The sequence below is a fragment of the Mixophyes fleayi genome, chromosome 3 (assembly GCF_038048845.1).
Source record: "Mixophyes fleayi isolate aMixFle1 chromosome 3, aMixFle1.hap1, whole genome shotgun sequence".
Lineage (NCBI taxonomy): Eukaryota > Metazoa > Chordata > Amphibia > Anura > Limnodynastidae > Mixophyes > Mixophyes fleayi.
Window position 1 is genome coordinate 222685549 of NC_134404.1, and position 18022 is coordinate 222703570.

At 37.6% G+C, this 18022-nt stretch overlaps 1 protein-coding gene across 2 annotated transcripts in view; it reads right to left on the reverse strand.

Annotated features, from left to right (window-relative positions):
- Positions 1-18022, reverse strand: part of LOC142144389 (uncharacterized) — a 45117-nt gene that overhangs the window by 20003 nt on the left and 7092 nt on the right. For both annotated transcript variants that reach the window (XM_075203164.1, XM_075203165.1), the window contains exons 3-8: positions 16875-16994; positions 15887-16006; positions 15322-15444; positions 13429-13511; positions 2888-3013; positions 1719-1764 (exon numbers count right to left, since the gene is read on the reverse strand). In XM_075203164.1, coding sequence (XP_075059265.1) covers positions 1719-1764; positions 2888-3013; positions 13429-13511; positions 15322-15444; positions 15887-16006; positions 16875-16994 — 618 coding nt within the window. The remainder of the gene's footprint in view (positions 1-1718; positions 1765-2887; positions 3014-13428; positions 13512-15321; positions 15445-15886; positions 16007-16874; positions 16995-18022) is intronic.

Sequence of the window (18022 nt, forward strand, 5' to 3'; positions counted from 1 at the left end):
GGGCACAGAGTGTGTGGATGATGATGCAGGGGCACAGAGTGTGTGGATGATGATGCAGGTGCACAGAGAGTGTAGATGATGATGCAGGGGCACAGAGTGTATGGATGATGATGCAGGGGCATAGAGTGTGTGGATGATGATGCAGGGGCGCAGAGTGTGTGGATGATGATGCAGGGGCACAGAGTGTGTGGATGATGATGCAGGGGCACAGAGTGAGTTAGCTGTAAATTATTCTTTGACAGAAATATAATTGAAAAAAATATATAAAAATATTATTCTCCCTTGGATTTATTTAGTTGTATGCAAAGATACACATAAGTATTTCTGTCCTGACCTAGATACTTATTACGTTTTTTGACCCAACTACTTATAAAACGGGACTGCTTGGTAATTAATTTGGCAAAGTATTATTTCACTTTTTATCATTTCAAGCCAATGAATCCTCCAGAACAATAAACCCTACTAAGAAACATAGACCAGACACATTATGCCTTTCAAAAGTATTTGGACCCTTTAAAAGTTTTGAGATTACAAATGAAACATACACATCTATCTTTCCAATAAGTATTTTTATATAAAAGATCCACATGCTCAAACAGAAAAATTGTAATCTCACAATTAGTCATTTGTTAGAAGATTTCTTAAAGCCTACTCTCTGCTGCGAGTAGGACTCCGATCAACTGATCGGTAGCTCAAATTTAACAGGTGAACAAACGCAGTAACAAGAAGATTGTATTGGTATTTGTCTCTGCACCATTGAAGCATCACTGAATAAAACCCTCAGTGTTTAGAGATCATTGGTCATACAGTAAGGGGTCTATTTATTTAACAAGATTTTCGCAGGATTTACCAAAGTCCCAGCCAGAAAAGGTTATTTCCTGCTATCGCTGGGGGCCTCCTGCTAGGCTACCCCATGCAATGGGGAAGCCTATTTACCAAATGCAATGTAATGTTTAACTTTAATTTTTATTTGTTGTAGAATATGGAACTGGAAGCCCAAAATGGGTTCCTGCTCGCATTCCCAAACTAATCCCAGTTTTCATGCAGTTTCTCCAGAGAATGGCTATTGCTGTTTTCATTCCTTTCAAACAAAGGAGAAAATGATGGCAACAGCTAGAAACATACCAGTTATTCTACACTCTGACTCACATTTTCTCCACACGGATGAAGCAGCATGGTCTTATTAATATTAAGAAGATGCTGCTTAATCATTGGGTAATATATAATTGGGAATTTTCATTCAAGTTAATAGCTACCAACAAAGGCACAAATTCTTTGATGAAAGCCCCAGAATAAAGTTCAGAGCTACTTCGCCAACTGTGTATACCTGATTTACCTAACTCTTCACCCTCCTCTTCAAAAAAAAGAAACCACACTTTGACACATTCAAACTAACATACTTGTGTGTTGGCTGCTTCACAGAGCACTAAGAGTATACCTTCAATACCTATACGATTACACAATCTATATGATGCATGGCAAGTACTCTGACCCAAGAATAGACAATGCACCCATTACTTAGCTCTACACAATGTCATCACATTGTCATCACACACAAACTTTGCGGAATAGAGATTTCCCCAGTGTCTTGGACAGAACATGTATGTTGAATGACTCAATTGTATCCCCCCCCCTTCTTTAGCCTCCTTTTATGCACCCTTCCCCCTTAATGTATCGCTGTAGTTAATTAGAAGTATAAAGAATTTAAAATCCCTCACCATTTGAGGCTAGGTTATTCAAACAGAGGCAGGCCTGACTGGCTACCTGCAAGAAAGAAAAAAACAGTACACTGTGAAAACAGGTTTATGCCAGAGACACTTATCTACTGCTCTTTGAATGGACACACAGAAGGAAATTACTCCTCTGTGTATGAATAACATGGTTTACCTGCTTCCTTGTATCATAATGAAAATCCTCTCATTTATAAATGCATTCAGAATTTACATTTTGTTGCCGTTTTATTTTATGCCAATAATATTTTTAGGGCGGATTTAATTGGCTGCATTACTCTTGAAAGTAACGTGGTTTGCATACTATTATCATTCATATGTTAATTTTAACCCGGATTTCTGCTTGCGGTTCCAATTGAATCCCCCTTGTTCAGAATATGTGATTATGTCTTGTAACCCTTCGCAAAATCATGTCACATCAGCCTCAAAATGATCTCCTTTACTTTACTGATGACACCGCTAAACATTAATTCATGCTCTTAACACTTAGAGGTAAATTTATCAAGCTGTGGGTTTGAAAAAGTGGAGATGTTTCCTATAGCAACCAATTAGATTCTAGTTATCATTTATTTAGTACATTCTACAAAATGACAGCTAGAATCTGATTGTTTGCTATAGACAACATCTCTACTTTTCAAACCAGCACCTTGATAAATTTACCCCTTAGGGTTATATTTACTAAACTGCGGGTTTAAAAAAAGTGGAGATGTTGCCTATAGCAACCAATCAGATTCTAGCTGTCATTTTGTAGAATGCACTAAATAAACGAAAGCTAGAATCTGATTGGTTGCCATATTGTAATTGTTTTCCCTAATTGTACAGTGCAGTGGAATTTGTTCACAATATATAAATAATAAGAATACATCTATATGTCACATTTGTTAAAGTATAATCACTATCCCCTAAATTCTTATTTTAACTCTTGAAAATATATACTTGCACAATGCAGTTAGATATGACTAATCCCTGCCCTCCTTCCAGCTTTGGTCCCCACTTCATAATCTCATTAGTCCCTTTTATTATTATCCGCCACCGGTAGAGACTTTGAGCAAAACAATGGTTGCAAGAGTAAGCGGATCTGCTAAACGTGACCGCTATATGGCTTGTGTACAACATAATCAATAACAGGTATGGTGGCATTGTGAGAATTACTGCACCTTTTGCACAGAGGAGGACATCAGAGAGAACAGCATTCGAAGTAGGAATTTGTCACCAATGGCTAGCATGGCTTTATGGTGCTCTGGACTGGCAGCAATGTTTCCCAACGAGGCACAGCTGTAATACTGCAATAAAACAAACGGATAATAAAAAACTGGGGGGAAAAATGACACTAAAAGCAAGCATATTACACAAATGTATATTTGGGTTATATATTACAGTTTGCAGATTACTGCTTCAACATGCTTCAATTCTTCTATCAACCTGTTATTATTTGTCTTGATTAGGTTTTGGTTACAACAACATCTTATATTTCATAACATGCTGTAAAAATAAAACAAACTAACACTAGTCATGAAATAATAATAATAATAATAATAATAATAATAATAATGCCTAATAAAAGCAAAGCAATGCCTATAATGTGTTCATTATTTTATATCAATTATAAAATGGTAAAAATAAGAATTTGTCCGTCCCCCCTCCCAAAAAAAACCAAGAAAACTGCCAAGGATGTGCAACGTAGTTGTATTTAGAATTCCAATGATGCAGCTGTTTGTGTCAGATTATGTAAGTGACCTGTCGCTGACTAAAAGAAAATCTGCCTCATCAGAATTCTAAAGACAGAGTGGTGTCAAACAAGAGGTTCCTGGTGAGGTTTTTTCTTTAGTGCTTTCTTCTTGAAGATGCTGTCCTTTTGAAATAAACTGGTTTGGTCTAGATGAGGTCATACAAGCTTGTTAAACGCTGCAAGCAGTTCTTCATATAAATCTGTTATTCTCCTCTACCTGTCATCTGTTTAAACTGCCCCTGGCAGGAAAAACAAAACAAAAACCAATCTGAAATATTGAAGAACTCATCTCTCAGTGAGTGAAAACAGCTCACAAGACGCCATGAGGGTTCGGAGCATAGTTGTTTATAGCAAACAATAGTCATATATATTTGCATACTTACCAACTTTCTAGCGCTGGTGTTCGGGAGCCTCCCTGGGGCAGGTGGGCGTGTGGGGGGCGGGGCTCCAAAAATGCGTCATTTTACAACAGTGGCGGGGCCAAATGCTGTGATTCCCAGAGAATAGCGGCATTTTGGCCCTAATTCTGCCCACTAGATGCGGGAGATTGCCACACTCTCCAGGGAGTCCGGGAGACTCACATGAAATGCGGGAGTCTCCCGGACATTCCGGGAGAGTTGGCAAGTATGTATATTTGTGACATCACATTAAATACATTTCTGAACAGACCGCATATAAACACTATATAGGAACTGTGTTCTCCTAAATGTTAGAATACTGATCTATAAGTTTAGATTTTTTTAGAAATGAGGAAAGGAAGTCAACTGTATTCAGTGTATACAAAATAAATATAACAGTATGACTTGTCTGTAACACATCCAACAAGAGTACAACAAGGAATATAAGAGAGAAACATTGAAAAGAAAACATTGAGCCCCATAACATCCTTAGCAACCAATTCCCCTCCTTGCACTGATCAGTTTTATGTGACTGTTAACATCTTAGATGCTGTGGATCGTTCTATCTGTTGTAACACTAAATTCCCTTGTTAGATGTATGCATAAAATCATGAGTATTACTAAATGTGTGAACCAGGAGTATTACCACTGTGCTCCTAAGAAACTTTCTGTGACATCAAGTTGGATTATGCCAGCTTTCAATACAGACTCCTGATATGATCCTGAATCATGGTTACCTACAGTCAAATATAGATCAGTGAAAAATAGAACAGCCTTTGACAGTACATAAAGCAGCAATCCCACTAAGCTTTTTGTTGTCTTTTTTTAAATAGCAAGTTAAGTAACTGTTAGTCATTTTTCTTAGCTGTCCTCCTACAAATCATGATGTGCATTTCAAAATCTCTCGAGGGCACAAGGTATGGCTACCTGTCACACACAGGCTCACAGATTTTAAAGTACACTGAACTCAGCAGGGGGGGTTGAGTCAAAGCATGTCTGTTCACAACATACTGCACTCTGTAAGCCTCTTGTTGTACTCCATGACACTGAGCATAATTATACATCATTAATAGCAGCCCGAAGAAACAAAATGTAGGAAGAAAATAAATAAATACCAACATTAGCAGCAAGAGCCTACCACGGTGAATTATGTAAAAAAACAAAACAACAAAAAAAATAAAAAAAATCACAATTTTATCATGGTATTGCTGCTTTAATTTCACATAGCATTTACTACTCCAATGGTTTAGGGTCTAAATAGTTACACGGGTGCCCTTATTTTCATTCCGTGGATCCCTGCTGGCCATAATTTTTTTAAATTGGATGTAAAGATTATTTTAAGGGATGACAAGTGAGTTGGCGTTATTTATAGAGGCCGAGCTTTAAAAAGCTTTTTGGCGCTAGATAAATAAAGCCGTTTCACAGTCCCCATAGACCGCTATGGAGACAGCTGCTGCGAATGGTAATTAAAGGAACGGCACAGATAGCACAGATATCTGCAGCAATACCATTGTAATGAATAGCCCTGATAATTAAAAATACTAGACTACTGCAACAACTATTTTTCACAGAGTTTAAGGGCAGGAAGGGTTGGATAAATAAATCTTGTATGTTACAAATGGTGCCATCTCAATAGTTCTCAAGTACACCGACTTTTCACATGTAATAGATATTGCTTTTTCAAGCCAAGTATTATACTACTTTTAAACACATTTATTCCTGTAAGTATTAAAATACAACACCTCTTTCTACAAGTAATAACTACTACATAAGAACAGACAGACATACAACTGTCACAGTAAATTCATTTTATAGACACATGGAATCCAAAGGCTTTTGAAAGGGTCTTTGTATTAAAATTATTATTATTTATGTTAATTTACTTCTATACATATATATTTGGTATATGGGCAAAAATAAAATTGCATGCTATATACATTTGCATTTATGTATTTACACAGTACTACAAGATATGTGGGTAACAAGAGAAATGTAAAAGTCAAATTTCACATGTTGCCGAGTAAAAAAATCCTGCACCTGATAAGAGATAAGAACATTGCTATTTTAATTGTCAAGAACTCTATGTTTATAAAACATTTTGTGACGTACAGGTCCTCTCACTATTTCTGAATCACACCTGTGTTTTATATGTGAATCGCATGCGTCGTGAGCTAAAACAATCGTTGGACAACGCTATATAAAAATGTTTCAAACTGTGCACCAAAGAATAGCAAGAATGCAGTAAGACTTGTATTTTCACATAGTATGATTTTATTGTATGCAGGGTGGATTCATTTAATACAAAATCACTATAGCATATAGGCTTCATGGCTTTTAGAAGGGTGCAGTTAAAAGAACAATATCCCTGTTATTGGCTTGGAAATTGTCCATACAAATATTAACAACCATGAAATGAATAAATAATAAGTATGTTATAGCTTACATAGCTTTTGGACAGCTATAAGCCACATTAGATGAGATGTTTTCTCAAAGGAAAATTTTCCCATATCCCAGGAGGACAGATACCAAGTGTCTTAGGGTATAGCAACCATGATTGACAATCAATTATCACCTTCTTTTGATTCATCATAAATGTTAGCCATACATGTTGGGATATCACAGCCAATATTGGGAAATTGGCTGTGATATCTGTGCCCATTTCCCAATACTGGCTGTGATATCACAGCATGTATGATTCCAAAATGACTTTTGTGCCTATAATGGTCATACAGAAATAAACAGGCTCATTATAGGCATGTTTCTGAATGCGTTTAGAAGATGACCGCAGATTGGCTTTTGCATGCAGCTATTTTCTAATCTAACAGGGTCCAATTATGCCGGAATCGATCATCAGACAGAAGGGCAGCATCTCGATCGGCAACATATGTGGGGACAAATTGGATATTAATATTTTCGTTCACCCCTTATTGTAGAATAGTCACATGTGTGGCCGACTTAATTATAGTGGTCTCCATTCTCCATGCTGCTGGATACCTGACTAACCACCCTAGGTCTATCTGATTTTTTTCCACATTTGTAATATGTGTTCACAGTATTAATATGTTATTATTAATATATTTAATAAAAATTATATGAAAACATTAAAATGTGCAAATTCTCTTACCCCCATTCTTTTTGATACAAATGGCTTTCTTTTTTTTCTAGGTGGCCAAGCCAACCTATTGGAAGCAGACCAATTGATGTTGAGGGGGGAGAAGTAAATGTCACTGGGTATCCCCTGAAGCAATATGGGATTATTGTCCTTAATACACAGGTTATTTATATACACTTGGCTCCCAGATCAGACAGTATCCTGGGCCATACAAAGGAATAATTGTGCACTCAAATAGAAAGCGTACCGGTAATCATGGATTCTAAATAGTTGGCTTGTTTCATTTCAAAATGCATAATCAATCCACAATTGTGAATGTTCACATTCAGACCCGTGGTCTCACCATTGTGAGACAGACATCGGCTCAACACTCTGTCATGTGTTCCTATGCAGGAGAATGTTAGAGACAGGGATGGGGAGGAAGTGCCTGTTTTAAATGTCTAATAAATGCTTGTAAAATGTATACTGAGTAAAGTATGAGAGGTGACTGGCTCACACTGCAGAATGGTTGGAGAGCTCTGCTTCTGCATCATGATTACAGAAGATTACATAAAGTTAGATCACCACTAAACATATTTTATATGTTTTATCAGCTACCATCATCATCATCACCATTTATTTATATAGCGCCACTGATTCTGCAGCGCTGTACAGAGAACTCACTCACATCAGTCCCTGCCCCATTGGGGCTTACAGTCTAAATTCCCTAACATACATACACAGACTAGGGTCAATTTTGATAGCAGCCAATTAACTTACCAGTATGTTTTTGGCATGTGGGAGGAAACCCACACAAACACGGGGAGAACATACAAACTCCTCACAGATAAGACCATCGTCGGGAATTGAACTCATGACCTCAGTGCTATAAGGCAAAAGTGCTACCACTACGCCACCGTGCTGCCCAAATTCAATAAAATCTAAGCTGTTAAAACTGGTGATAAGTGGTCACTTTTAACCCCTTTTTATAGGCTAAGGTTTGTTTTGCACATTAGAACTATTAAAACAGCTAAGATGTAAGTAAACCTTAACGTTGTTAGATCAGCTTTGTTTGTTGTGTACACACCTTAATTCTTTCACAACATGAAACAAGTACAAAGAGCAACAATGCCCAGAACTCAACAGCAATAGAACATTATGTAGATATACCTTGCAATGTTTACATCAATTTTCTAATTTAAAGTAGATTACACATAGGGGAAAAAAAATAAATCTATTATCTCATTTTCACTCTAACTTCCAGTAAATGGATAGTAAATCATATAGATATACACTATATGGACAAAAGTATTTGGCCACACCTGATAATTATTGAATTGAGGTTCAGCATACCTACTCTCAACTATCAGACAGGATCAAGGTTATGGCGGTCAGCTTGAAACTGATCTTAACTTGGACACTACTCATACTCAATCTCCCCATATTTTGGTTAGGCTAGAATATTGCAGTGTGAAATCAAATAATCTGTGTCTTTGCCTCTATCCCAATCTGCGGGAAGCATACAGATCTCGATTTATGACCCAGTCTTGATTTATCCATATATATATATATATATATATATATATATATATATATATATATATATATATATATATATATATATATATATATCCACCCCATCGAACACCTTTGGGATGAACTGGAACGGAAACTGCAAGCCAGGCCTTCTTGTCCAACATCAGTGCCTGACCTCATAAATGCTCTACAGAATGAATGGGCACAAATTCCCACAGAAATACTCCATCATCTTGTGGAAACCCTTCCAAGAACAGTGTATGCTGATATCGCTGCAAAAGGGGAACCAACTCCATAATAAATTATATGTATTTGAATACAATGCCATTACAGTCCCTCAGTCCTTGTTGGTGTAATGGTCAAGCGTCCAAATACTTTTGTCCATATAGTGTATCTAACTCCGTATAATGAACATTTGCTTCTTCTGATATTTGCATCTATTAATTGAAATCACAGTTGCCTCTGCTGACAAATTAATTGATGTGTACTGAAATAGCACCAGACTCAAATGGTACAGTGCACACTCAGGGGCGTTTTCTGTAACCAAGAAACCCCCCATAGACACACTCATATTACAATTGTTATGTGGTTTAGCAGCAAGAAAAAACTTTTAGGAACATCCCAATTAGTGCCTGCATTATAAAAGTAAAAACACTTTGTCAGCAGTCTAAGGGGTTAAAAAAGAGAAACAAAGTGTGGTTTGCAAACCACCACACATTGGATGCAGTTTCAGGTCTGAACCGCAGGATTTACTATCTTGCTGTTTGGAGACTGAAAACTCAAGCAGCATTCAATCTTTGGAGGCTTGCAAATCCCTATGCGCTTAGGGCAAACCGCATGGTAAAATCGGTTGGTAATTATTGGGTTCTACCGACTACATTCTGTAAGAGCCCAGCAAAATAAACCAGGCCCCCACACCTAGAGTGTACCAGCCCAATGCTGACTAGCTCTCCACCCCTGGTACTCATGGCTGTTGGATACCAGGGCTAAAATATCAAGATATAGTACAACCCCTTCTGCTTATGGGTGTGAGTGCATATGCACATTTGTAGTGTCACATGGGCAGCACTGTGGCTTAGTGGTTAGCACCTCTGCCTCACAGCACTGGGGTCATTAGTTCAATTCCCGACCATGGCCTTATCTGTGTGGAGTTTGTATGTTCTCCCCGTGTTTGCGTGGGTTTCCTCTGGGTGCTCCGGTTTCCTCCCACACTCCAAAAAACATAATAGGTTAATTGGTTGCTATCAAATTGACCCTAGTCTCTTGCTCTCTGACTTTGTGTGTGTGTTAGGCCATTTAGACTGTAAGCTCCACTGGGGCAGGGACTAATGTGAATGAGTTCTATGTACAGCGCTGCGGAAATAGTGGCGCTACATAAATAAATGATGATGATGATGTCACAGAAGTGTGCACTATAAATGTCCTCTATCACAAACAAATAAATATGTCCCCCATATTTGTATTAGCAATGCTGCCCCTGTAAATGATCCATAATCAAGCATTTCCGAAACAATACTCTAGAAATCCTGAGTTTGGCCTTACAAAGCAATTACTGTTAAACTCAGACATTAAGAAGAGTGCTGTAGAACGTTTTTAGAATAAGATATCACTAAAGCATGATATGACAACACATTTGGTCATACTTGCCCACTGTCCTGGAATTTCAGAGAGACTCCTGAATTCTAGGTAGGTCTCCTGGGAGAGCACGCCATTCTCCCACTTCTTGACCATTTGTGAACTGGGCAGCATGGGACCTCCAGTGAATCACACAATTTTGGCCCCACTTACCACAACGAAATGACATGACTGCGTCATAGCTTTGCAGGGATGGGGCCAAAATGACAAGATTTGTGGCGAACCCCCCCCCCCCCATCCCCCTTTCACTTCACCTCCTCAATGGGATCTTCCAGAGGGGTAACAACAAAAAAGACACCAAGTATGCATGTGGTATGCCAACTTTCTAGCCCATTCTTCACACAAAACAACCCTTTCTATTAGAATAAGATAAATAGATGAATTGAGTGTGAAAGACTTAGGAATGCCTGCAAAAAGCACATTATAGTGTCTGTTTAAGAGTAATTAATATTGAAGCATCTTATACTGATTTAATAATGGATACATTCAGAATAAATGTCTGAATCTATTAAAATCTAGAATTAAAAATCAATAATAAAATACTAAAATAGATTCATTTCAAAGCTTAGAGACATTTTCATTTACTAAAACAGAAAAAAAGAAACAAAGCAAATCAGAGCTTTGAAATATATATAATATTATAAACCCACAGACCTTTGCTGCAAACACTGGTTGCTATAAACCTGTGTAAACTCCATTCATTCTATATTTGACAAAGGATTTAATTAACCATGCAAACAGCAATCTATTGACCAACGGGCAGCTTCAGAAATCAACATGAAGGTATGCATCTATAAATAGACACATATGCAGTACCAGATACTGGCCTTTACACAAGCGCTTATCAACACAAGCTTTACTACAGATATGAACTATTCCAGTGAATAAACAATGGGAAACCACAGCAGCTAATTACTCAAATACTGTGATGCTTGACTACACGAAAGACCATTTCTGCAGTAATTAAACTAGGGATATATCAAATCCATATTTTAGGATTTGCCAATTATTGAATTGTTTTACAAATTATTCTGACGCCGAATCCTAAAATGAAGCACAGCGAGCCTAAATGATAAGTATGCATTTATGACTTAAATGTTCTTTAAGTCTCACAGCCTTCTACCCCAAGGGGGGGCTAAACTGCAGGTTTGAAAAAAGTGGAGATGTTGCCTATAGCAACCAATCAGATTTTATTTATCATTTAGTATGTTCTACAAAATGACAACTAGAACCTGACTGGTTGCTATAGGTAACATCTCCACTTTTTCATACCCACAGTTTAGTAAATATACCCCCAGGGCTCTTTAAACTGCCCTGACCACAAGTATTTAGTATAGTATTGATTAGACCAGTTAACACAGTAGTAAAAGGTAGTTTGAGAGGAATGGGGGTTCAAATGTTCTTTTCTCCTCAAGCTCCAGATTTTCTTGGCCAGTCCTATTCAATTGCTCAAAATGCCCACTATAATTTTAGCAACATTATTTCAATACATGTCTTTTGCCAAAATCTCACGTAAGATTTGAACAATTTAGAAGACGCATATAAGGGATTGTCACCATTTTTAGACTCACACTGTAACTAACCACTTCACTTTGTGATGTATAATTTCTAAATAAAAAAGAAATAGTTCTGTAATATGTCCATGCTCAAAAAGAACAACCACCAAGTATGGGAAGTTGTCAGTGTCATGTCTAAAAGGAGGAATGGGGAGAAGCTCTTCTCCAGTCACTGACCACACTAAGCAATAATTATGGAAGGAGTGGATTTTCATTTTTGCCTTTAATAAACTTAAAGATACAGAGAACCTTAAGCAGAGGGTGACACTTCATTTCTGCTCTTTCCTGTAGTCACGTGTAGCGTGGTGACTGATAGTGTGAGAAAAAGGAAGTAAAGTTCAATAACCTATTATTAGCAAAATGGAAAACCAAAATAAGCCACTACAAAATAGTTTTCCAGCATACCTGCCAATGATTTCAGCCCGTCAAAAGACACATAGCCTGCAGTTATAAGGCCATGACCCCCACCCAAAATAGCTGTGGTAGTGGAGAGATTGGAATTGGAGCTAACCTTTCCAGATTTCCCAAATATTCTAGTGATGTCTACTTCCTCTGAGTATTGCTTACTGTTGTGGAATGCAGATATTTTAGACCTTAAGTATTGTGTAACCATTACCCCTTATGGTAGGATATAAAAAGCCCTATGATGTTGTTAAAGCTTTTATTCTTTTTGTTTGCACTGTGGGACCTCGGGATGGAGTATTTTGAGTGAAGGGTGGACTGATACTCTTCACATAAGGCTGTAAGCAAACAATGAAGAAACCCGGGATCTCCTCGAGCCTAGGAATTTTCACTTTATCAATTAGAACTGGATAACTCCTAGTTAAGCCTTAGAGGCGGGATTACTCAGAGCCTTCCATTACACAGATAAGACATTATATCATAGTTGCCGACTCTCCCGGAATGTCCGGGAGACTCCCAAATTTCTGGGAGTCCTCCCAGACTCCTGGGAGAGCAGGCTAATCTCCCAGTTCAATAACAACCACAGCAATACAGTGGCGGGGGGTGGGGTTTAGGACGTGAATTGCACATCACTGTGGCCCTGCCCCATGTGCCAATTGGTCCGAAAAGGCAATTGATGTTTAGAGGGCGGGGCCAAATGACGCAACCCCACGCCCAACACGCCTCTCGCTCCCGATCTCCTGGAGCAAGCCTTGCCAAAGTTGGCAAGTATGCATTATATATACATAATTCTTACATTTATTTTTTCAAATACATTACTTGAAACCAGAGATATTTTGTTTAAAGCTATTTAGATATTTTACTGCAGTACTCCTATTAATATTTTTAGTATCTATTATCATTGTTGGAGGATATGGTGCTTTTGTATGTATCGGCTTTATGTATAACACAGGGCCATCTTAACAACATTATGGGCCCCCGGGCCCCTAGATATAGATATATAGATGTATACAGATACAGATATAGATATAGATATATAGGAGATAGATAGATAGATGTACTTGCTCAGTGACCCTTGTAGGTTTTTTTTGCAGATTTTCTTTCTTTTGCAGTATTATTTATTCTCATTAAGAGCTGTGCCTATGGGGCCCCCTTGCCCTTGGGGCCCCCGGGCAGCTGCCCATCGTGCCCAATGGAAAAGATGGCCCTGTGTATACATGCAACGTTGATCAATACATAACTAATAATCTGGCAAAATGATCTGTATTATGTTTACAAACATAATGAGCCACATCAATATTTATTCAACACTTTTGCAACACATTCATTACAACATATATCTATTTCATACCTGGATTTCTGAATCAGCTGATTGCAGGAGCAGGGTGAGAACTGGCAGAGCTCCCTCTCGGCACAGGATACTCTTGATCCGCTCTACGAGATAAAGGCAACAAATCAAGTTAATAATAAATCATTTAGCAATAAAATATTTAAAAGGAAAATTAAACTATACCAGCTCAATTTAATGGTACAAGTGTCACAAGGGATATTCATTTGTGAATACAAACCAACCACCCACAAAACATAACCGTGTAATAGTCTCAGCATATCAGAAACATCTACAGATTACTTACAAATGCACCAATTTTTATTTTCAATACAATCCTACTTGATGATTATACAATTATCAATAATTGTCTGGCACACAAACAACATAAACATGTTGCAGTCTAATCTGAAATCATTCAGAAATATGTCAACCAAATTTTAGTCATTGTCAACACCTATTATTTGAAAACAATTGCATCATTTAATGCAGGGTTTCCCAAACCCAGTCCTCAGGCCTCCCCAACAGTGCAGGTTTTCTGGATCACATGTGACATAATTAGGACCACCTGTGGATCTGTTACAATGTGTCAGTCAGTAATGAACACACCTGTGCTCCAGCAAGGAGATATGGAAAACCTGCACTGTTAGGGAGCCCTGAGGACTGGGTTTGGGAAACCCTGATTTAATGTATGGTTAAATTAAAAGTTCACAATTAAGTGATCCTATTTCTCATAATCTCAAGTACACAATATATAAATTTGATTGTGTATGTAAAAATGGCTCATTTTTTAGGATTATATTTTTATTAATAAACCAAACTGTTGTTGAAATTTTTCTCTTGAACCTTGCTGAGGGTGTTAAAGGTCTTACGGGCTTACTCTACTTTTCTTAAACTGTACAGTGGTGTGAAAATATTTTGCCCCCTTCCTGATTATTTTTTTTATTTTTGGATATCTGTCACACTTAATTGTTTCAGATATTCAAACAAAATTGAATATAGGATAAAAAAACAACCTGAATAAACACAAAATAGTGTTTGTCACACTTTGAACAGTTTGTGACAAATGACTGTCCAATGGCATAATGGGCCCGATTCTTCAAGGCACACATACTGAGGGCAACCTGTATTTCGGCTTTGTGCATGCCCGAATTCATCAAGGCACAGATCTGAAGACACGTGTGCTATTGAATTCGGGTGTAGGTCTGCTGTGCTCTATTATACAAGACACTGCATGACACGTCTAAAGCCTATGTGGAATATAAATTCGCAAAAGAACGCACAGAAAAAAATAGAATAAAAAATATATATCTAATGCAACCAGTTGATAATAAAGGCATTAATGATCAAACAGTATTAAAGAAAGAAAAAAAGGTTTTTTTGAAATACATTTATTAGGATGCTGTTAATGTCTACTGAATATAAAATACATTTTGTACATTTGCTCCTGATTGCAAACTTGCAGGCACATGTTATAGCATGCATGAGACTGTCATCACTAGTTGTCAGAACTTAGACTAGCCCTGTAGCTGGAGCAAGAAATACGGCAGAAAAACAAGTAACTTTGCGATGCCCAGAGCATGATTTGGGCGTGGCTGTGTGTGCTTGAGTTTACTATACATTGACTATAACACCCTTCCCACCATGTTCACTCCCCAAAATCGTAGGCTGAGGTGTCCTTTGCATTCGAAGATGCCCGCAGCTCTGACCTAATCAATAGTAAACAGTGTGGGAGCTGGGGGCCACAGGTGCAAGCTTGACGGGCCACTGCCTGTTGCCCATCAATGGTCTGCAGCATACACAATATGCACACATCACTGAAGTCTGTACTTAATTGTAGACTTTAGCATATAGGGAAAAATGCTGTATGGATTTAAAAAAGGAAGGACACAAATTAGTAAATATAGTTAAAATAACCTGATCGAGTTAAGTTCAGTATAGCCCCAACAGCATTCTGTTGAACTCGGGGATCATAAGACTTGGACAGTGTGAGCAGAGGCAGGATACCTCCAGCAATACCAATGGCCTGACGATTGGAGTCTGAAGAACAAAGGAGTCAACTTAAGCATTAACAGAGGAGATTATAAGATATTAATACATTTATCATTTAGCTTATCCATGGGTTATAATTGCAAAAGTAAAAGAAAAGTTAACTAAAAATTAAACAAGGAAAAAAAATAAAAAATGGAATGGTTGGCTAAAGTTGGTTCTCTCTCAGATTAACACAATACTGATGAAAAGGTGTTAAAGAAACAATGATAAAGTTTAGATAAGAGTAAAAATAGAAAATAAATGTATATACGTATGAAAATAGTGTACTTTTTTGAATCCATATTGTTGAATCATTGTTTATGAGAAATTTTTGCTAACACCTTTCAACATATTTAAGTTATACATAACATTAACAATATTGTTCGATACCTCTATCAACTATCTCTTACAAGGAAATTAGTCTATAAAGACTATAAATATATGTGCTAACCTGTGACAGCCAAAGTCATGATACAGGCACAGGAATTACACTGTACGGCTGAATCCCCGGACTCCAGCATCTCAAGTATTGGCTCAAGTAATCCCACCTGGACAACAAGCTCTTTATTCACTGTAAACAGAGATTAAAACATAATGAAATAATCATTCCTCACAATTATATTGATAACAAGATAAATTGTATGCCTGCTGTTTGATATGTGATGCCGATATTAGTGGGACAATTCACAAGGTGCTGTGTCTCTGCTGACTGTTCCAGCAACATGTCACAGCGGAGGTTTTACTCAAATCTCCTCTCACTTTCCCTTGAGTTCCATAGAGAAATAAGCAGAATTTCTGTACCGTATTAGCTGGCAATGTGCGCAGCCGGACATGGAGGTGATGTCCAACGCACCTCGCAGCTAATTGAATTCCCCTTAAAAATCTAACACACATTTCAAGTTTTTCCTATGTTGGATGAAATGGCCACTGTAACTCAATACAAACTGATTTAATCTAAAAAAAATGTATATTACAAAAATAAGAATGGCTATAGATACACATCCTTGGTACATAGTTACATAGGTTAACAGAAGACAGATCAATTTCAACCTTTCATAAATTTTAATTGCATTTGGCAAGAACAAAATAATACTTTGGTCCCTAGCCTATTTACTGTATCCTCCAAACTTTAGAGAGTCTGGTAAAAACTGAGAAATCTTTCTCTACCCTCCCGAATAAGGTTTTACCTGAAATAATGTAGTTATGCAAAGTTCTTGCATTTTTGTACATTTGCTATAGACAGACAAGCAGATGGACAGGTAATCTTAATTATAATATGTTTTATGTTAGTGGGCCACTTCAGATTTCGGTTGTTTTACTAAGGTAGAAGTGTAGCCTTCCACTCTATCTTCAATGAACATGTATCTACAGTAGGAAAACCAAATGAAAGAATAGGTAACTAAAGTATGTGTTTGTAGCTTAAGATTGTGTCAACTTACAATTTCCTTCAAGAAGAAAGTTCACAAGGGACAAGGAAGCCATCTGCTGGACCTCCAGGTCACTGGACTGCAGCAATGGCTGGAATGGCTCCAGGAACTCTGGTGGTAGCTGTGTAGTCACTGAGGATATAGACAATAATAAGACATCAAAATGAAAAGGACTGTACATATCCAAAACTATGTGTGTATTAACTACACCATGTTACACTGTCTAGAAGCTACATCCTAAGTCATACTGATCAGGTAAATAGTATGTTTGGTTTTCTTTTTTTTTGAAAGCCTGAGATGCAGTGCTCTCTTCAGCCAGCAGACAAGCTCCAGAAGGTGGGAGGAAAATCATACTCTTGGGTCACAAGTCTACAGGCCTTCCTCTAAAGAGGAAGGGCCCCTTTACATCATCGACCTCCTATCTTTAGAATCCCTTTGCCACAGGGTTCGTTTGCCCTGGGATCTGCAGCCAATAGGTTGCCTCTCATATGGCAGCAGGGTTGGATCCACAAGAACCACACCACCTTCCCTAGTATAGATAAATATTTTATATAATTTATATAACAGAGTCCTGAATCAGAATGATATTAATGGGAGATGTGGGGATGCTCACCAGGATTTGGTGATATATCACCAGCTAATAGAAGAAGGACAGAGAGATACAAAGATGGTTAAAATATGTATGAGATTTTCTTTTCTGTAGCAGTTTTTTAGAGGATTAATGATAGGAAAGGTATTTATGAGTATTAATTGGTGGGAGAGAGGAGTAGTGAGGGGTAAATATAGATAAAAAGGTGTAAAGGATGTTGTAGTTTTAAAAATAATGCAATAGAAGGTAGAAAAATATAAAGTAAGAAAAACAGTATAGGAAAGATTGTGAACTTTAAAAAGGGCTAGTGAATACGTGGCAAATGAAGTAGGGACCTTCACTTAAAAAAAAAAAAAGAATCACAGTGCATGAGGCCACTATGGCTTCCAGCAATTGCTTTCCCCTTAAAATGTCAAATTCCAATATATAGTTAGGCTTCTTACTGAAAACAGACACATAGGGGTAAATGTATCAAGCTGAGAGTTTTCCGGCGGGTTTGAAAAGTGGAGATGTTGCCTATAGCAATCAATCAGATTCTAGCTATCATTTTAATGATAGCTAGAATCTGATT